The sequence below is a fragment of the Muscardinus avellanarius genome (assembly GCF_963383645.1).
Source record: "Muscardinus avellanarius genome assembly, chromosome: 5".
Taxonomy (NCBI): domain Eukaryota; kingdom Metazoa; phylum Chordata; class Mammalia; order Rodentia; family Gliridae; genus Muscardinus; species Muscardinus avellanarius.
Genome location: NC_137790.1, coordinates 102,991,023 through 103,013,312, shown reverse-complemented (window position 1 = coordinate 103,013,312; position 22,290 = coordinate 102,991,023). Strand labels below are relative to the sequence as shown.

The 22,290-nt window shown below is 42.6% G+C and overlaps 1 protein-coding gene across 2 annotated transcripts in view; it reads right to left on the bottom strand.

The window, feature by feature from the left end:
• The window catches only part of NCEH1 (neutral cholesterol ester hydrolase 1), a gene marked incomplete at both ends in the record, with an annotated part of 80,794 nt that overhangs the window by 758 nt on the left and 57,746 nt on the right, over positions 1-22,290 (bottom strand). Inside the window, 3 exons of one of the 2 annotated variants that reach the window (XM_080696396.1) lie at positions 692-863; positions 12,815-12,877; positions 18,900-19,150. In XM_080696396.1, the coding sequence (XP_080552522.1) occupies positions 692-863; positions 12,815-12,877; positions 18,900-19,150 (486 nt within the window). Of the gene's footprint in view, positions 1-691; positions 864-12,814; positions 12,885-18,899; positions 19,151-22,290 lie in introns of both variants that reach the window. The other variant, XM_080696397.1, reaches the window with a different exon arrangement.

Below are 22,290 nucleotides of genomic sequence, written 5' to 3'. Positions count from 1 at the left end.
CCTAACTTGCTGAAGCTGGCCTCAAACCAGCAATCCTTCTGTTTCAGTCTCCTAGGTTCTGGGATTATAGGCCTGCATCATCATGCTCATCTCCTTTTTAAATTTTATTTTGTTTTTATTTATTTATTTTTGCAGTACTAGGTATGGAACCCAGGGGCATTCTACCTCCAAGCTATACCCCCAGCCCTATTTTTTATTCTTTGTTTTGAAACAGCGTCTTACTGAGTTAGCTGAGGCTAACTGTGATCCTCCTGTCTCAGCCTCTCAAATGCTTGGGATTACAAGCATGCGCCACCTTGCCTTTTTTTTTTTTAATATTAAAAGAAAGACTTTGGTGGACACTTTAATTTGTCTCAAAGTTTTAAGAAAACAATCGTAGGGACTTGAATTTAAGCAAAACCATCCCATTTTGCAAATTAAACATGAAAAAGGAATAGAGGATACTTAAATTTCCATGCATCTTCCTGAGGAGCAAGGGAGCCCTCTAATTGTCAGCCCTTCTAATACTGAGTGTAATCAGGCCTCTCCAAGGTCTCCAAGGCTCTTTCTCCAATGACCCACATTCCTACTTCAGAAAGTTCTCTGTTTTCCAAGAGCCATCCTGTGATTGACTCGGCTCTTCAAGTGTCCTATGATGAGTCTACTATGTTACCAATCCCCTGGCCCCCTCACCAAAGGGCCCTGGCATTACCTGCTGTACGAGGGCAGCGGCCAAATTCCCACCAGCACTGTCACCAGAAATAGCGATTCTGCCTGGGTCAACGCTGTACTTCTGTAAGACTTTTGGCTGCAGGAAGTACTTTGTGGCACGTGCAACATCGTGAATTTGCTCAGGAAAATAAACCTGGGGAACTAGCCTGTATCTGCAAAGACAAAAGTTGTATTCATTTAAAGATTTCACTTAACTTTTATAAACCATTTAATAACTGGCTTATTTGTAGCCAGAGATAGACAAATGTGGAATCAAAATAAATATAAAAACAAGCCACTAATTTTATTGCAAAAATATTTAGTTAATAAGATAATCTTATAACAATTTTGTAATTTAGTTTATAATAATTTTGAAAAAGTCCTTTCTTTCCTCTTTTTAAAAAAATTTCAGCCACCCACCAAAACAAATACACTATCACCAACTCAAAAAGATAACTTTAAATTAAAAGGCAGGCGATGGAGATCAGTGTGGAGATTCATCAGAAAATTGGGGATGGATCCACTATATGATCCCACTATACCACTCCTGGGTTTTTTCCCCAAAGGGACTGAAATCAGATTATAGTAATAAATGCACATTTATGTTCATAGCAGCATAATTTACAATAGCCAAATTATGGAACTGACCCAGGTACCTATCCACAGATGAATGGATTATAAAATTATGGGGTATACCCACAATGGAATTCTACTCAGCAATAAAGGAGAAAAAAATGTCCTTTGCAGAAAAGTGGATGGACCCAGAGATGTTAAGTGAGATCAGCCAGTCACAGAAAGTGAAGGGCCATATATTTTCTCTCATAGGTGGAAGGTAGAGAGTAATTGGGATACCAGAGGGCTTCAGATAATGGAGGAGAAACTCCAGTGGAGCCAGGGAGCGGGTCTAAGGGAAGAGGAGGGGGAGAGGGAAGACCAATGAAGAAATTCCTCCACTGGCATTGTGTGTATATGTGATAATACCAATGCCAATCTCAATACCCTGTATGCGGAAGGGAGGGAGCCAGCGGAAAGCCCTGTTTCAAAAACAAAAATAAAAAGGCCTGGGGTTATAGCTTAGAGGTAGAATGTTCCTGGGTTCAATCCGTAGTACCACATACACATTTTCTCCACCTAAAATCCAAATATCTAACGTCTTGAAATTCAGTGCTGACGCTGGCCTCAAATCTGCAATGCAGTCCTCCTGTCTCAGCCTCTCAAGTATGGGATTACAGGTTTGTACCACCATGCCCAGCTGTGGAATATTTTGATAAGTAATGAATGTAGAAATGGGCATTCAGGAAATATTAAACCTTGAAACTGAATGCAATAAAAATATCCTTTAATGGTTGCCATTTATCACATAAGTATTAAATTTCTTTGCTAGTTTTCATATGTGATAAATAACTCAAAATATTTTTTCTCCAGTGGATTGTTCACTGTCTTAAACCTGCTACTACACTATTCCACTCCGCACGCCCAGTACCATCAAAAAAAAAAAAAAAAAAAAAAAAGGACAGGAGTACGGTTACACACAATTTCTACCACTAGGTGGCAACATCTCACAATAGTCAATTTACCCCCATTTCTTGTTAACTTCAGTTATTACCATCTGAATTCTTAATTTTAAGAAAAGCTGATGCATTTCATGATTCAGGTTGTGAAAATAAAGGCTTTATTACTTAATTAATATTCTATATATCATGGTAAACAGTTTTCCTGATTTCCCAGAAGACTGGAATATATTGCTACTGGGATTCCTATATGAATTAAATTGAAATTTTCAGTGTTATTTCACAAAAGGACTCAGTGTCTTGGATCAAGAGAAACTAGTAATCTAATAGAACATACTATTGATTAGCTTGTCAATTAATAACTCGCTTAGATAAGAGGTTAAACATGCTTGAAAACAAATAGATAATGATGTGAGAGTCTTCCTGGGAGGGCAGTGGTACAAGCAAGCAGGCTGAGACAGGTTCAGGGACAGTTTCAAAAAGTAATTGAGACTCATCAACCTAGGGAGAACCTCCATTTCAAAATAAAAATAAAAATAAAAATAAAAAAAGGGCAGGGGTGTAGCTCTACGGTACAATGCCCCTGGGTTTAATCCAAGTACCACTCCCCCATAAAAAAAAGAAAGATTTTGCTGGACATGGTGGCACATGCTTGTAATCCCAGTGCTTGGGAGGCTGAGACAGGAGGATTGCACAGGTTCGAAGCCAGCCTCAGCTACTTAGTGAGGTTCTCAGCAACTTAGTGAGACCCTGTTTCCAAATAAAATTTTATAAAATAGGTCGGGGAGTATAGCCCGGAGGTAGAAAAGCCCCTGGGTTCCAAACTCAAAAAAAGAAGAAAGAAAGAAAGAAAGAAAGAAAGAAAGAAAGAAAGAAAGAAAGAAAGAGAGAAAGAGAGAGGGAGAGAGAGAGAGAGAGAGAGAGAGAGAGAGAGAGAGAGAGAGAGAGAGAAAGGAAGGATGGAAGGAAGGAAGGAAGGAAGGAAGGAAGGAAGGAAGGTTTTTAGGAAAAACTGTAAAGCCTTCCTTGCTGTTGTAAACTCCCAGAGCATGGGCTCCTCCTTTCACTGGTGGCAGCAGACAGACACCCCCTTCCACGTGGAGGTCCTGGAGGTCGGGCAGCCTGCCTTGGCAGAGAAAAACATGTCTGCCTGGAACCAATAAAGACCCATATCCAAGCCCACTCTTATCCTTGCTCAAGACAGAAACTCTCTTTAGGAACGCTGATTGGTAGATAAGCTATTTCTTGGGTTCTGTAGTATAAGATGAACCTTCAATGTAGCTGAAATTCACCTGAGAAGTACCACAACATTTGGTAATATATTTGTAGACAAAGAAACCACAATTGGGAGGAGATTCATGGGTGGAATAGCCAAAGAAGTCACACATAAATATATTTGCTATCTGCTGCTAGTGTTCAACACTCTGTCCCTGCAAAGTACTCAAGATTCCTTTTTAAAATTTATTGAATTTTATTTTTTTTGGCACAGAGGATTGAACCGAGGGGCAGTCTACCTCTGAGCTACACCCCTAGCCACACTTTTTATTCTGAAACAGGGTCTCACTAAGTTGTGGAAGGCCTCACTAAGTAGCTGAGGCCGGCCACGAACCCGTCTCAGCCTCCCAAGTACTGGGATTCCAAGTGTGTGCCACCATGCCTGGCTTCTTTTTTTTTTTTTTCCAGGTCTGGGGATGGAACCCAGGGGCATTCGACTTCTGAGCTACACCCCCTGCCCTATTTTTTATTCTTTATTTTGAAACCGGGTCTCACTGAGTTGCAGAGGGCTTCACTAAGTAGCTGAGGCTTTCCACGAATCGTGATCCTCTGGTCTCGGCCTCCCGAATGCTGGGATTACAAGCGTGAGCCACTACGCCCGGCTGCCTGGTTTCTTTTTTATTAAGTTTAAAAATTGTGCAAAGCTTGATTTGCAAGAAGATGGAAGGAACTAGAGAACATTATGTTAAGTGAGATTAGTCAGTAACAGAAAGAGAAGGGATATATGTTTTCTCTAATATGCCCAAGCTAGGGAGTAGTGGTAATACCAGAGGGACTCCAGATGATAGAGGGGAAATCTCAGCAAAGCTTGAATAGAAGGATAGGAGAGGAAGAAAGCTGAGGTTGTTCAATGGAGGAGCTACACCCGAATATGTGTAATAGCATAAATACAACATGATTAACCTGGTCACTCTCTATTGGGGGGGGAATGGAGGGGGAAGGGCATGAAGCACAATGTAAACGTATACCACTTTCAATATGTTCCACTTATAAAAAATAAAAATTTAAAATAATGTGCAAAGCTTGGATTAAAGCATCTGATATACATATACATACACATGTCTGTCTCAGTTTGCCCAACCTCCTGCAGGCAGAGATGATCAGTGCCCCCGACCTCATCACTGCTCACACCTCCCACTACATGAACAAATTCAGTCCAAACTCAAGGGTGAGGTTCAATCAATTAAATAAATATGTGCTCTCTGAAAAGTGTAACATATTCCTCCTAGGTGAGACACTGAGGTGCTTCAGTCAATTGCAGAAGAAAGCTGTGAGCTGAAGATAGGAACACGAGGCTCAAGGGGGACCAGGAATTTGTCTACAATGTTAGGAAGGGCACAGCTGGAACCTTAATTCAACTTACTTCCAAACCCTTTCCTTAAAATACATTTTCAGTCTTCAAAACTCATAACCATAAAAAATAAAACATGCATATATTTATTATTAATATTGTTACTTCTGGTTATACATATTTATAATTAAAATGCATACCCATTTATAATAATTATTTAGTTATAAATCAATATATATAACCATAGTAGTAAATTAAGTTTTATCTTGGGGGGGGGTGCAGTAGATTTTACTGATGGTGCATTTAATAGTAGGGGTCCCTAAGCGCTCCCTTCTTCAGGGGGTCCAGGATGGAAACTGGGAGGAGGGGGACTGAGTTGGGGTGGGGGCTCCCCAATAGGGGAGGGCCTTTCTCATTTCTTTCTCTCTTCTTGCTGGGGTGGATGGTCCAAGGTGGTCTTAATCCCTAGAGGCCATGTGGACCGTGAGTTCCAGCACCCTGTTGCTGTAGATAAATTCATTGTAAAAATATGGAACACTTCATGAATTTGCATGACATCCTTGTGCAGGGGCCATGGTAATCTTCTCTGTATCGTTCAATTTTAGTATATGTACTGCCCGTGGGTTTTTATATCTTGAACCATCTGTCATGATTTCAGTGGATTTGCCTTCTTCTCAAAACAAACAGCTTGCTGATTGCCTGGGCCCTGGTATCTAATTTTTCATTTGCTTTTTATTTTTTGTAGTACTGGGGGTTGAACGCAAGGGTGTTCTGACTCTGAACTATATCCCTAGCCTGATTTTGTGTGTGTGTGTGTGTGTGTGTGTGTGTGTGTGTGTGTGTTAGAGGGGGTGGAACCCAGGGGCTTTTCTACCTCAGGGCTATACTCCCAGACCTATTTTATACTTTATTTGGAAACAGGGTCTCACTAAGTTGCTGAGAGCCTCACTAAGTAGCCAAGGCTGGCTTTGAACCTGTGTGATCCTCCTGTCTCAGCCTCCCAAGCGCGGGGATTACAAGCATGCGCCAACATGCCCGGCTCTGATTTTTTTTTTTTTTAAATTTAAACAGATTCTCACTAAGTTGCTGAGGGCCTTGTTAAATTGCTGAGGCTGGCTTCAAAGCTGCAATCCTCCTGTCTCAGCCTCCCAAGCACTGAGGATTCCTTCTTTCTTCTTTTCCTTTCTTTTCTTTTGCTTTGCTTTCCTTTCCTTTTGTGGCAATAGAGATTTAATCCAGGGGCATTCTACCTCTGAGCTAAACCTCTATTTTTTTTTTTTTTTTTTTTGGTGGTACTGGGGTTCCTGGAAGCCCTTCTACCTCTGGGCTACACTCCCAGACCTATTTTTATATTTTTATTTAGAAACAGGGTCTCCTAAGCCAGCGTGCGCGGCTGGCTTCGAACCTGCGCGATCCTCCTGTCTCTGCCTCCCAAGCGCGGGGATTACAAGCGTGCGCCACCACACCCAGCTAAACCTCTATATTTTAAGTTTTGTTTTGAAAACAGTCTTGTTAGGTTGCTAAATCTTTCTAAATTGCCGGGGGCTAGTCTTGAACCTGAAATCTTCCTGACTCAGCTCCCAAAAGTACTAGGATTACAGTTGTGCTAACATTCCTGGTTCCCATCGTACTTCTTTAGCAACATACATTTCTTCCTTCCAAGTAGATTTACTTTATACCTTTTACAAATTAAATTATATGTCATAGATACCTATATGTGATGGGGAAAGTAATATGCTTTATGGCTTTAAAAACATAAAACAGAGCTGGCATGGTGGTGCACACTTGTAATCCCAGCATTTGGGAGGCTGAGACGAGAGGATCGCAGTTCCCAGACAGCCTTAGCTACTTAGTGAAGCCATTTGTAACTCAGTGAAACCTTGTTTCAAAATAAAAAGAATAAAAAATAAATAGGGCTAGGGGTGTAGCTTGGAGGTAGAATGCCTCTGGATTCCATCTCCAGTAATGAATAAAAAAAAAAGTTGTGAAGGGCTTCACTAAGTAACTGAGGCTGGCCACAAGCCTGCGATTCTCCTGTTTCAGCCTCCAAAGTACTGGGATTACAAGCGTGTGCCACTATGCCCGGCCTGTTTTACTTTTTTTTTTCTTTTTTCTGAACTATAGCCCCAGCCCTATTTTTTTATTCTTTATTTTGAAACAGGGTCTTACTGAGTTTCAAAGGACCTCTTAGCTGAAGCTGTCTGCAAACCTCAATCCTTCTGTCTCAGCCTCCCAAATGCTGAGATTACAAGTGTGTGCCACCACACCTGGCTTAGCCCTTTTCAACTTAATGAGATCCTATTTCAAAAATGAATAAAAATAAGGCTGTGGGTGTTGCTTAGAGGTAGAATGCCCGTAGGTTCAATCCCCATTACTGCAAAAACAAAAAAACAAACAGGAGATTGCTCCTAACCCCCTCCCCTCTGGTTTGCCTCCAAGCACTCCACTTCCTAGATTCTGTGCATTAGCTCAGGAATTTTCAGTTCTGTGTGAACTTTACTTATCTGTATAATCTTACCAGTTCTTCAAAAACACTGAAGTATAAGCCTCTCTACAAAATATTGCAGTAAATATGAATTTATGATAGGTTCAGGAGGGGGCTACATTGGAAAAACCTCCTAAGGAATTCTCATATGTAACCAGGGTTCAGAAATACAAATCCAACACATCCTCATTCTTCTCTGAACATATCTTTCCCATTTCCATTCCCAGCATAGTGGTCCCTCTATCCCATGGGTCCTTCCCCCAGTACTTCCTCATCAAATGTCCCCATCCTTGAAGTATCCCTTCAAATCGCAGTGCTTCCATTAAGCCTTCCGAGCCCACAGCCAAAAGTAACTGTCCTTCCTTGGAGCCCCATTCTCTCTCTGACTATAACATGTGCACCTCCTCTCTCTCTAGAAGTAGAAGGCAGTCATAGGAATGTACCAAAGAGTTTGGATGACCACCTACCTGAAACGAGCAGCACCATTCTGTGATCCAATACTTACTTATTCTCTACTTTCTGAACAGTGACTAGGGAGATGGAGCAGTGCTCAGAGAGGCTGACAAGGCTTTGCTCCTTAGGCCATGGCAGAGGCTACGCGTTAGCTGGATCATGGGGGAATGTGAGCTGCTCCATGCCTAAGGAGGCCAAAGCCCAGGATGACACTGAGAGGGTTGGCACTGCCCCTTCAAATAACCCAACCTGGCAGCCAAGCATACCACTTGCCAGTGGGAAGGGACTGTTCAGTTCATGTGTGCCGGTTAGGGAAAGGTCCATGTGACTGTCTGGAATGATACGATATTCCTATTAGAGAAGTCTCGCTGCTTCTCCATCTTCTGCTGCTCCCTTTTCCCACCATCTCCCCAAGGGAGGCACCACAGACTCACCACGGGAATATAAAAGGGCTGTTAGTTCTCCAAGCCTGGAGAAGCCTTATCTGCAGTAGGGGTGTCCAAAGTCGGTAATTACATCCAAATCATGCTCTCTACCTCAGGGACACAACCCCAAAGGCAGCTTCTTTTCCATTAAAAGAACCTACAATAAAACTGCATAAGAGCTGGGTGTGGTGGTGAATGCCTGTACTCCCAGTACTTGGGAGGCTGAGAAAGGAGGATTGCTGAGACAGGTTCAAGGCTAACACAGGCTCCAGGCCAGCCTAAGTAACTTAGCAAGGCTCTCAGCAGCTTAGTGAGATCCTGCTTAAAAAAAAAAAAAATGGAGCTGAGGGCGTAGCTCAGAGGCAGAATGCTCCTGGGTTCAAGCCCCAGAAAACATAAATACACACAGACTCTATCTCTCTCCCCACGAGGAGAGTGATTAAGCCTAGAACAGGGATCTGTTTAAACAATATGAAGCTTCTGATATGAAAGCCACATGTTGCCATATGGCTTTAATAACATAAATCAGGAGATTGTTCCTACTGTACCTACTCTTCTGGTCTGTTAAATCTGCCTGTTTCAAAATAAAATAAAATTAAAACAGGACTTGAGATGTACTTCAGAGGTAGGATGCCCCTGGGTTTAATGGTTGAATTTCCAGCAACACACACAAACACGCATGCATGCACGCAAGCACGCACGCACGCACGCACGCACGCACGCACGCACGCAAGACTTCCAGGTGAGGGCAGAGCTCAGTGGAGAGGCCCTGGGTTCTATTCTCAGCACCATAAAGCAAAACAAAACCAAAAACTTCAAGAGACATATCTATGTGACCAGCGGAGAAGTCTCCAGGCTCTCTATATTTATCTAAACTGCCAAGTTGGGCACAATGACATTCGCCTGTAATCCCAGTACTTGGGAGGCTAAGACAGGAGGACTGAAGCTTAGACACTAGCCTCAGCAGTTTAAGGAGACTTTCAGCAGCTTAGGAAGACCTTGTTTCAAAATAAAAATAAGGTGAGTGTGGTGGTACACGATTGTAATCCCAGTATTTGGGAGGATCATGGTTCAAGGACAGCCCCAACTACTACTTAGTGAGGCCCTTTGCAACTCAGTGGGAACTTGTTCCAAAATAAAGAATAAAGCCAGGCCTGGTGGCGCAAGCTTGTAATCCCCGCGCTTGGGAGGCTAAGACAGGAGGATCACACAGGTTCAAAGCCAGCCTCAGCTACTTAGTGAGGCCCTCAGCAACTTAGTGAGGCCCTGTTTCCAAATAAAATATAAAATAGGTCTGGGAGTATAGCCCGGAGGTAGAAAGCCTCTGGGTTCCACCACCAGTACCACCACACACACAAAAATAAATAAATAAATAAATAAATAAATAAATAAATAAATAGTAAATAAGATAAAGAATAAAGAATAGGGCTGGAAGTGTAGCTCGAAGGTAGAATGCCCCTGGGTTCCTTCCATCTCTAGTGCTTCGAAAACAAAAACAAAACAAAATAAAAAGAGCCAGGCATGGTGGTACACCCCGATAATCCTTGTAATTGGGAAGCAAGACAGGAGGGTTGCAGGTTAGAGGAAACCTCAGCAAGTAGCAAACTCTCATCAACCTAGCAAGACTCTGTATTCAACTAAGAAATAAAATTGGGCTGGGTGGTTTCAATCCCAAGTACCACAAGATAAATAAATAAATGAATAAATAGAGCTGCTTGTGTAGCTTGGAGGTAGAATTCCCACGAGTTCAAACTCGAACACCAAATAAATAAAAGAACAAACTGCGTCCCCTCATTCTGTTTTTTGGTTTTAGTTCCCCCTCCCTGGTACTAGAGATGGAACCCAGGGTCATTCTACCTCTGAGCTATATACCCAGCCTTATATTATTTTGGAACAGTGTCATAACTAAGTTGCTGAGACTGGCTGTGAACCTGTGATCCTCCCGTCTCAGCTTCCCAAGTACTGACATGACAAGCATGCACCACCACCCCGGCTCTTCCTCCCACTCTGAGGCAAACTTCACCAATGAAGAGTCAGAGCAGCTCCCTGGGGCCTCAGGCCCACACAGGCTTGCAGCACCATCCTTCCAGCCCGCTTCTGGGTCTAGAAGCTGGCAATGGCCCCCTTCGGCCCAGGTGAGAGGAGGGTTAGGCTTGACGAGCTCACAGTGGTTTTCAGTCACATAGGCTGTGGAAAGGCTCTATTGCTTCCACCCAGATTCTCAAAGGTCGAAGCCACAGGAGAGAAGCAGGGATTTTTATGTTAGTAAAGATCAAAGCTAAGAAGACATTAGTTAAAGAAGCCACAATATCTTCTCTCTGTAGTATTGTGTGTGTGTGTGTGTGTGTGTGTGTGTGTGTGTTACTGAAAATTGAACCCAGAGGCACTCTACCTCCGAGCTATACCCCCAGCTCTATTTTTTTATTCTTTATTTTGAAACAGGATCTCACAAAGTAGCTGAGGCTGTCTGTGAACTGTGATCCTCTTCTCAGCCTCCTGAGTGCTGGGATTACAGGCGTGCACCACCATGCCCGGCTTTGAAGCCCTCTTACATGTATTGTCTTACCTGATGCCTGTGACAATTCTCGGAAGTCATTATCCAAATTCAACACGCAATTACTTAGCATGCACATTCCACACACAGGATTTCTAACCCTGTCATGAGCGATAGTGCTTGAACACTGCACAGTGATGCCTCCCAGTGGAGAAACTTCTGCATGCTACATTATGTAGATTAGACACAATGACAGGTTAAGATGGCAGCAATCCCTGCTAAAACTTATTTCTTCTAAAAAAAAAAAAAAAAAATCTATGGGCTGAGACAAGAGATTGCAGGTCCAAGGCCAGCCTCAAAAACTTGACAGGATCCTTTAAAACAAAGAAACAAACAAAAATTTTAAAAAGGGCTAGGGCGTAGCTGGAGGTAGAATGCTTCTGGGTTTAATCCCCAGATCCCCAGTAAAAAACACACACACACACACACACACACACACACACACACACACACAAAACATATCTTAAAAACATCTTCTATGTCCTTCTATGTTTTATTGTCTTATGATAAGCCTATACTCAGTGGTTAGGTAGAGAAGAACTTGTAGACAAGGTTTAGGCTGAGTTGCTAGCTGCTAATATTGAAGGCCTGAGAGCAAGTCTTGTATAATGGTGAATGGAGAATCCTCTTGTACCGAGTGAAGCAAACCAACTTTCCTCCTTTTCTCAGGCCTGCTAGGAGTTAGAGCTACATAGCAAAACACAAAAGCTCCAGAATCTTGCTCCTCACGATGAGTTAAAGGGCCTTGCCCTTAGGGAGCAAACATGTTCCTCTCTCTGGCTGGCTGCACAGGCAGAAGATACTAACATCTGCTTGAAGGTTCCTGCACTGCCAAACTGCACGGAGGGCCCTGAGTGATCTGCAAGGCCCAACAGAGAGTTCAAGAAGGCCTGGGAGCTGTGCAGACCGGTCTGGAGACCAATCTGCTGAGGAGGCAGTCACAGCCCCACTCAAGGCAGCTCTAGGGCTTCGGTTCACAAGGTTAGAACCATCTAATGACTCAGAAGAAAAGCCTTTCCAATAAACTACAGAAGAAAGAATTCTTCTAGAGCTCAGATCTGGAGTAGAGGCAATGGCCATGAATTGCCAGCTACCAGGAGGCTGAGGCAGGGTATTCAAAAGTTCAAGGCGAGCCTAGGCAACCCTGTCTCACAAAAAAAAAAAAAAAAAAAAAAAAAAAAGGAGCAATAGGAGAGGAGGAGGAGAAAGAAGAAGAGCAGCAGGGGAAGAGGAGGAAGAGCAGAAGGAGGAAGAGGAGCAGGAGGAACAGCAGCCGCCGCCACAGCTATCCATGGTGGAGAGCAGCTGGCAGAGAGGCAGACCTGGGAGATCTTGGGGTGTGGGAGGGGATGACATGGTCATAGCTCTGTCTCTCAGCATTATCACCTTCCTCCTATGTTGGCTTGACACTGGATCAAAAAGGGATTGGGGTCTGGGAAGAGTGATGTACTCCTGTAATCCCAGTGACTCAGGAGGCGGAGGTCTGAGGACCACTTGTTCAAAGCCAGTCTAGGCAACTTAGTGAGACCCTGCCTCAGAATAGAAATTAAGAGCTGGACGTGGTGGCACACACTTGTAATCCACTACTTGGGAGCCTGAGACAACAGGAAGATCATAGGTTTTTGGCCTCAGCTACTTGGTGAGGCCCTCTGCAATTTAGTGAGAACTTGTTTCAAAATAAAGAATAAAAAATAGGGCTGGAGGTATAGCTGGGATGTAGAATGTCCCTGAGTTCAATTTCCAGTACCGAAAAAATTTTTTTTCTTGAAGCTATATCAAGAAGTCATGTGCCGGGCGTGGTGGTGCACATTTGTAAACCCCGCACTTGGGAGACGGAGACAGGAGGATTTGAAGATTTGAAGCCAGCTGTTCTGGCTTAAGAGACCCTGTTTCCAAATAAAAAAGCATAAAAATAGGTCTGGGAGTGTAACCCGGAGGTAGAAGGGTTTCCAGGAACCCCAGTAGCATTAAAAAAAAAAAAAAGAAGAAGAAGAAGTCATGTTTTTCTGATTATGTTCCTTATACCCTTGAGCAAATGTCTTCACCATTATGGATCTCTGTTTTACATCTAGACTGTTACCTAGAGTACCTTGTAATTAAACTGATTTTATGACTGGCATTCGTACTTACTCAATAGAGACGATGACCGCATTCAGCTCCTCGGCCATTGCTGTGCATAGCTCGTCATAATATCTGATTTCTACAAGAGACAAAGGAGTGATCACTACAAAACGGACCATTCAGTACTGGCCATCCTCAAATTTCCTAAGCATGGTTTGTTTTAAAACCTTGGAGTTAACAATAAAATCAAATAATAAAAAACAAATGTGAACAAACGTCTTATGAATAGAGTTAAACGTACAGAAGGCAAAATTAAATCTTGCTTCTGAGAAAATGTCATTACTCTAAGTAACTGGAAATTCATATTAGATTAGTTTTGAATATGGCTTTTAACTAAGCATTTATTTCATAATGGGCTATATGAAACAAGCCAAATTAATTCTGATTTTGTAGCTTTTCAAATTTACCTTTCCAAGAAACTGCGGCAAATTAGCAGTTTTCTCCTTATAATCATAAAATATTACTTTTTTAAACATGTTCATTTGCTGTTATTCAGGAACATTAGCAGTTTGAAGAACATGTTATTTTCTTTCTGTTTTTTGGTACTAGGGATTAAACCAAGGGGCATTCTACTTTCAAGCTACACTCCCCATCCCTTTTAATTTGTTTCATTTTGAAAGACAGTCTTGCTAAGTTGCTGAGTGTCTTGCTAAATGCTGCAGCTGGCCTATGATCCTCCTCTCTTAGCATTCTAGGTACAGGGATTACTGGCATGTGCCACGAGGCCTGGCTTATTTCGTACTTTCTTTAAACCAATACATAAGAATTAGAATTTTAGGAATTCTTAGCATTTCTTAGAAAGGGACCTGAAGTTCTGCAGAAACAGAAGCAATTTCAATATATAAGAATTTAATCCCTAATTGTTCTTCCAGTAAGAGAAGATCTGTATTGTGCCAACAGAAATCCTAATATAGTCATATTTATGAATTTATCAAGTCAGCTTTGGGACCATAATTGAAAGAATTATGCCATGTACTTATAATCCCAGTACTTGGAAAGCTGCGATAGGAGGACAGCGAGTTTGAGGCCAGCCTCAGCAATTTAGCAAGGTTCTCAGCAACTTAGTGAGATCCTATTTCGAAAAAAAGTAGGTCTCAAGGTGTAGCTCAGAGGTAGAAGCCCCCTGGGTTTAGTCCTTAGTATGACACACACACACAGAGAAAGAAAGAAAAATTACCTATCTCTCTCAGTCTAGTCTTCTTCAGCAAAATGGTCAGTTAAAATTATGTAGAAAAGGCCAGGTCAACTCTTGTACTTTATACCACTCTTGGCACCTGCACTTCTGTTGGGGGCCAACAATCTTGGACCAACTCAAGTACTGGCTGGGTGCCATCTGTCCACAAGTAGACAAATTCCAAGGACTTGATGGAATTAAGAGTGTGGTCTTTGAAGTCTTTTCCTTCGAGTAATGTTTAGCCCTTCCTTCCTCTAAGCTTTTCCCATGCCTGCCTTTCCCTAAACCAAAGCCTGTAACCCTAAACTTAACTCATAACCTCCTTGCCCTTTTTGTTTAAACCTTCTATAAAAAAAAAAAAAGGTGCTAAATCGGGTGTGGTAGCCCATGCTTGTAATCCCAGTATTCAGGAGGTTGAGACCAGAGGATCGTGGTTCGCAGACAGCCTCAGATACTTAGTGAGGCCCTCTGCAACTTAGTGAGACCCTGTTTCAAAATAAAGAATAAAAAATAGGGCAGGGGGTGTAGCTCAGAGGTTGAATGTCCCTGAGTTCCATTCCCAGACCCGCGCACACACAAAAAAGTGCTGACTATGGGAGAACAGGAGAATTGCCAGGCTCCTCCCCGGATGACCCCAATATTAAAAACAATAATCTTGGACCCAGAGTTATTCATATGAGAGGCTTTAACAAGCAGCAATGGTGGCACCCAGTCCATCACACGCTTCCTAACTTCCAACCTGATGTCTCTCCTGGCAAGAATCCAGTTCTACAGACTCAGTCATTTCTAAGGCTGAGACCCTGGCTGATTCGTTTGTGTATCCTGATCGCTCAGCACACATTTGGCTGACCAATCACCCAGGTTTGCCCACAACAATAAGCGTTTGCACGGAAACTCTTCATCCCTGGAAGCCCTCCAGTCTTGGGCAAACCTATATACTCAGTGATCGCCTGTTGAAAATGTGGACAGTGAACAAAAGAATAAATTATGGATATGGAGCTAAATAAAATGGCATTGCTAGAGAGATTTACACACTTTGACCTTTCCTTCATTAAACAAATCATATAGGCTGGGCATGTAATTCTACTACTTGGAAGACTGACACAGGAGGATGGCAGGTTTGAGGCCAGCCTCAGCAATTTAAGGAGATCCTGTTTCAAAATAAAAAATAAAAGGGCTGAAATGGAGCTCAGAGGTAGAATGCTCCTGGGTTCAATCCCCAGCAAACAGACACACACACACACACACACACACACACACACACACACACACACACCATATAGGCCAGGCATAGTGGCGGACCCTGTAATCGCAGTATTTGGGAGGCTGAGATAAGGAGGGTCACAGGTTTGAAGACAACCTTAGCAACTAAGCAAGGCTTTTAGCAACTTAGTGAGACCCTGTTTCCAAATAAAACAAAATAAAAATATAGGGCTTGGAGGTAGAATATCCCTCGGTTCAATCCCCAGTACCATACGAAAAAAAATTTTTTAAATTCATATAATGAGCCGGGCATGGTTGTGTAAGGTTGTAATCCCAGTACTTTGGAGGCTGAAGAGAGGAGGATTGCAGGTTTGAGGACAGCCTCAGTAAATAGTGAGAATCTCATCAACTTAGCAAGACCCTATTTTACCTATTTTTTTTTTTTTTTTGGTGGTACTGGGGGTGGAACCCAGAGGCTTCCTACCTCTGGGCTATACTCCCAAACCTATTTTATATTTTATTTGGAAACAGGGTCTCACTAAGCTGCCAAGAGCCTCACTAAGTAGCTGACGCTGGCCTCGAACCTGTGTGATCCTCCAGTCTCAGCCTCCCAAGCTCAGGGATTACAAGCATGTGCTATCATGCCTGGCTATGACCCTGTTTTTTTTTTTTTTTTTTTTTTTGTGGTACTGTGGTTCCTGGAAGCCCTTCTACCTCCGGGCTACGCTCCCAGATCTATTTTTTATATTTTATTTGAAAACAGGGTCTCTTAAGCCAGTGCGGCTGGCTTTGAACCTGTGCGATCCTCCTGTCTCCGCCTCCCAAGCGCAGGGATTATAAGCGTGCGCCACCACGCCCGGCAAGACCCTGTTTTAAAATAAAAATAAAATAGGGCTGGGCTGTAGCTTGGAGGTAGAATGGCCCTGGGTTTAATCCCCAGTACAAAAAAATATTATATAATGATACAATAAAGGAAAAGAAGCAGGGCTCTGTGGTATATGCCTGTAATCCCAGTACTTGGGAGATTAGACAGAGGATCACAGTTTTGAGGTCAGTATGTGGTAATTTAGGAAGACTCTGTCTTAAAATAAAAAATAAAAAGGGTGTGGGGTGTATCTTATCATAGAGTGCCCCTGAGTTCAATCCCCAATATGAGAAAGCAAAGCAAAGCAAAGAAAAAGAAAAAAAGAAAGAAGAGAAAGAAAGTAAATAAATTGCCACTGCATATGTTTACTTAATTATTTAGGTATTTATTTAGTGTTTGTGGTACTGGGGATTAAACCCAGGGGCATTCTATCTCTGAGATACCCCTCCAGCCCTATTTTATTTTTTATTTTGAAACAGGGTCTCTCTAGGTTGATGAGTCTCACCACATGCTGAGGCTGTTCTAGAACTTGCAATCCTCCTGTTTTAGTACTAAGTACTGGGATTACAGGTGGGCACCACCATGCCTGGCTGTTATTGCCTTTAAATATATGGAAGGCTAAAAGTTCTGAGTGGTGATAAGAAAGCAGCTCCATGATAATTTTAGGCAGAAAACCAGCCTTGACTTCCTTTGCTTGGCTGCTGCCATTTTGAACCTGTTATACCATGAAAAATGTTATTTTTTAATTTGGTGACAATATTTTTGAATTTGGTAAGATTTTCTCCTTTTAATGGTTGCATACCATATATATATATATATATATATATGTATGTATGTATGTATGTATGTATGTATGTATGTATATTATTATATATATATATGGTAGTACTGGGGATTGAACCTACGGGCATTCTAGCTCTGAGCTACACCCCAGCCCTATTTTATTCCTTTTTAAACACTAAGTTGTTGCCAGGCGTGGTGGCGCATGCTTGTAAACCCCACGCTTGGGAGGCGGAGACAGGAGGATCGTGCAGGTTCGAAGCCAGCCTGGCTGGCTTGAGACCCTGTATCCAAATAAAAATATAAAAAAAATAGGTCTGGGAGTGTAGCCCGGAGGTAGAAGGGTTTCTAGGAACCCCAGTACCACCAAATTAATTAATTAATTAATTAATAAAACACTAAGTTACACATGACCACACTAAGCTGCTGAGGCTGGCTGTGAACCTGCACCTGCAATCCTCCTGTCTCAGTCTCCCTAGTATGGGATTAAGGGCATGTGCCATCATGCCTGGCTTTACGTGTGTGTGTGTGTGTGTGTGTGTGTGTGTGTGTGTGTGTCTGTGTATTATGTTGAATTACTTTATTGGCAAAAGAAAGGAAAAAATAGTTCAATGAACATTGTGTATTCCAAATAAGCAAAACACACTATGCTAGGCACTGAGGCAATTACATACATTTTTACTATAGTAACAGATACATAACACACTCATTTACAACAGAGCTTTAAATAAATACCATACTTAATATACAATATTCTGAAAGTATTTGGGAGATTCATTTAGAATGATATTTCTGTATCAAAGACCATTAAATCTAACTTTCTGATTTATGGCTGTCACAGAGCCACAAAAGGTGGTAGGTATTCCACCAGCATGATGGGAATGTTTGATCAACCACAGTTTATAGGAACAGAACTGTTTTCCTCACACCTCCAGCATCAGTCAGGTCAAGGGCTAGATGGACCTGCCAGGCATGGTGGCTCATGCTTGTAATAAAGTGTAAAAAGTAGAACTGGGGGTGTTTCTCAGAGGTAGAATGCCCCTGGGTTCAATCCCTAATACTGCCAAACAAACAAACAAACAAACAAACAAACAAACAAAAAAACAGTTGTTGTCATTTATTTATTTATTTATTTATTTATTTATTTATTTATATATTTATTTATTTTGGTGGTACTGGGGTTGCTGGAAGCCCTTTTACCTCTGAGCTACACTCCCAGACCTATTTTATGCTTTTTTTTTTTTTTGAAACAGGGTCTCTTAAGCCAGCCACGCTGGCTTTGAACCTGCGAGATCCTCCTGTCTCTGCCTCCCAAGCGCGGGGATTACTTACTAGCGTGCACCACCACGCTCAGCCATTTGTTGTCTTTTTTATGAGCAGTTTCCCCCACACTTGTGCTGGGGTACCTTTATATTTTAATCTTTGGTTTCATAAGCAGATAAGGGGTTGGTGAGTTAACATATGTATTAAGAACTATCTGCTCTATTTCACAGAAAGATGTCTTCAAAATATAAGTTGGGGCCGGTATGCTGTCACATTCCTGTAAATCCAGTCCGTGGAAGGCTGAGATAGAAGGATCACAAATGCGAGGTCAGCCTGGCAACTTATTGAGACCCTGTCTCAAAAAATAAAAAGGGCCAGTGGTATAGCTCAAGGGTAGAGTGTCCCTGGGTTCAACCCCAGTAACAGGATAAAATAAAACAAGTCAGCAAAAGGAGCTGCAGATAATTTCTTTACATTCTGGCCCAGTGAAATTTCACCTTGTTTTGGGGCAAAAAGCTATTATCAACACTTCATAATAAGTTAGTCTATGATTCAAATCCAGGAAATGTCTTCAAAACAATCTGCCTTCATTAAGAAACAAACTTACAAAAAAAAAAAACTGTGCATAAAATAAATATATAATTAATCATTCAAACTAGGCAACTTTTGATGGTGAAAAAGGAACGCTTAATAATTGAAAAGATAATTGGGACAGTCCAGGAGAACTGAGAAGAATGGTCCCCTTCTCCTTATCCCAGTCAACCACACTCAACCACATGTCCTCCCCAGTAAACCACAACCCTGAGCACGCCGAAGGTGACCGGGACATACTTGCACTGGCCAAGGCCCAGCCCCCTCCATGGACGTAGATGACGCTGCGACGCAGCCGCTCTTCTGGCCTTGGAGAGCCTTCAAACACTCTGACCTCCACCCCGTCAAAGTCAGTGTCCGTCACCCTCACTTGCACAGACGACCACGCGCTTTTCTTGCCAAAAGAAACGATGATAAAGTTCAGTGCGATCAGATGATGGCTCAGTCCCAAGTAGTGTATTAGGTTGCTCTGCAGAATGAGGGAGGAGGAAAGAGGGAGAGCAGGTGTCAAACTTCCTCCTTCGAGAATACGAACAATACTAAATGCTGGCGAGAACAGAAACTTATATACTGTTGGTGGGACTGAAACTTGGTACAACCACAATGGCGATTAGTATGGAGGTTTCTCAAAAGACTAGGAATGGAACCACCGTAATGACTCGGCTATACACTCCTTGGTTTCTTTTCAAAAGAATTAAAGTCAGAATACTACAGTGATATATGCATATCCATGTTTATAGCGGCCCAATTCACAGTAGCGAAATTAGGTCCAACCTAGATGTCCATGAACAGATGTATGGATAACGAAAATTTGGTATACACATACTTTTACTCAGTCATAAAAAAGAACAAATTAGTCGGGCGTGGTGGCGCACGCTTGTAATCCCCGCGCTTGGGAGGCGGAGACAGGAGGTTCGCACAGGTTCGAAGCCAACCACGCTGGCTTAAGAGACCCTGTTTCCAAATAAAAATATAAAAAATAGGTCTGGGAGTGTAGCCCAGAAGTAGAAGGGTTTCCAGGCACCCCAGTACCACCACCACCAAAAAAAGAAAACAAATTATGTCAGTGGAGGGAATTTGACAACATTATGCCAAGTGAGATCAGCCAGTCTCACAAAGTCAAGGATCCTATGTTTTCTCTCACATGTGGAAGCTGGAGAAGACAGGAAAGAAAAGATATTTCAGATAAAAGAGGTGAGAGACTAGTAGACAGTGAAAGGGGATCAGGAAGGAAGAAGAAAGGAGGGAAAAGGAGGGTTGGGAGGAAAAGACCAAATAGTGTTAAGTTTACATATGAAGTATCTCTACCAATCTCACTAGCATGTACAGGGAGGGGTGGGGTGGATCCAAAGAGAAACCACATATAAAATGTATGCACATATAAAGTATCACCTGGATCTTACTATATTGTGTAATTACAATGCACCAATAAAGTTATTTTTAAAATGTTGTTAGCACAAGTCAACTACACTCACTAATTAGCATCTGCTTTTATTTACTTAAGTTTGTCTTTTTTTTTTTTTTTTGGTGGTACTGGGATTCCTGGAAGCCCTTCTACCTCCGGGCTACACTCCCAGACTTTTTTAATTTTGGAAATAGGGTCTCTTAAGCCAGCGAGGCTGGCTCCGAACCAGCGTGATCCTCCTGTCTCCACCTCCCAAGCGCGGGGATTACAAGCATGCGCCACCACGCCCGGCCTATTAAGTTTAGTATTGGGGACCAAGCCCAGAGGTTTTACCACTGAGCAACATCCCATTACTTTTTTCTTTTTGAGACACAGTCTGACTTAGTTACCCAGGCTGGCCTTGAATTTGGCTGTCTGCCTGTCTCAGTCTCCAGAGCAGCTGGAATTACTGACTAACTCAAGATTTAAATTCTTACAAGCAACTGCTACCGGACTGAAGGATGCACAGACCACTTCTAATTCAACTAGAGTTGTACTTTGCTTTTGCTAATTTTAGTACTGACAAAAGTTTTCATACATGAGATATCTTTTCATACAAGAGATCAGGAGGGGACCGGGTGGAGAGCAACAATACTCTTTTGTAGTATGTGAAACAGAAAACTGGTGCCTAGTACAATCATGAATGCCGACAGAAGACCAAGAAAACAAAAAAGTTAAATTAACCACTAATATCCTTGATATTAAGGCCTGGGATCCCAGTACAGGAGGCTGAGGCAGGAGGATCACAGGTAAGGGCAGCACATGGTAACTTAGTGAGACTTTGTTTTAAAAAGTAAAAAGTGACTTCCGGGAAGATGGCAACCGAGAAAAGCGGGGCTTAAGAGCCCTGCTAACAACCAATCTCCATTACCACAAAATCAGCGCCTTTCATAGCCAGAAAACACCATCACCAGAGAAACAAAAAAATCACCAGGCTCCAGAGAGAAAGCGGACTGAGAATAGAGCTCAGAGCCACAGAGGAGATACACCGGCCTCACGCCCAAGGACGCGGCAGCAGCGCCATACTGCCGGCGGCAGCGGCGAGTTCACCAGACAGCTACAGCAAGCCGAGGTGAGCCGCTGCGGAACAGCCAGGCGGGATTTCTCCACGCAGAGAGCATCTAAAGCTCCCAGTGTCTGAGCTCAGCACACGCTGCAGGGACTCAGAGTGGAACTCAAAACCAAGAAGAAATAAGCCAGCCTCATGGCCGAGGGCGTAGCAGCGGCGCCATATTGCCACCGGTGGCAGCAGCAGTACAGCTACATCTGCGAACTCAAGAACAGTGAGTCAAATTGCGGGCCACAGAGGAGAAATCCCAGTACTGTACTTCCTGGGACTTGAACCAGTGGGGGAGTGGCGGTGGCAGAGATATCACACCATATGAGAACGTGCAACCTGGCACCCCCGATAGTTTAAAGCAGCCTCTATCGATTCCCTGGGTCGGAGACTCTGTGATACAATCCAGTAAAGGAGTAGTGGGGTCTGAGATACTACAGACTCGAGATCCAGAGCACCTTAAGTGAAGTCATAGTGACCCAAGGGAAGAACCCAGAGAAGGCACAAACTTCCTAAATCATGGGAAAGAGGAATAACACTGGAGCAATGAATGCCCACAACCCCACAACATCAGAACCCGATAAAACAGAAAATCAGAGATTTCTAGAAGATCAAATCAGGAAAATAACTGTAGAAATAATAGAGGTGCTTCGAAAAGAACTCAGAGAAAGCCAAAAAGAGATAAAGGATGCAATTAATGAAGTAAAGGCCTCAATTCAAAGCACAAACAACCGATTAGACCACATGGAGAACAGAATCTCGCTCTTAGAAGATGATCATTCCAAAAATGAACGCATAGTTTCTAATCTAGAAAAAAATATCCAACAGCAGGAATCTGACATTGAAGAAATATGGGCCCATTTTAAGAGAGCTAACCTAAGAATAATTGGAATAGAGGAGGGAAAAGAAGGTGAAACCAAAGGGATCAACAATCTCTTCAAGGAAGTAATAGCAGAAAATTTTCCAAACATAGAGCAAGAGGTTGATACACAGATCCAGGAAACTTATAGAACTCCTTTTAGACAGGATCGGAGAAGAGGATCCCCACGCCACATAATTGTCAAAATGACCAATGTGGAAGCCAAGCAGAGAATCTTAAAGGCAACAA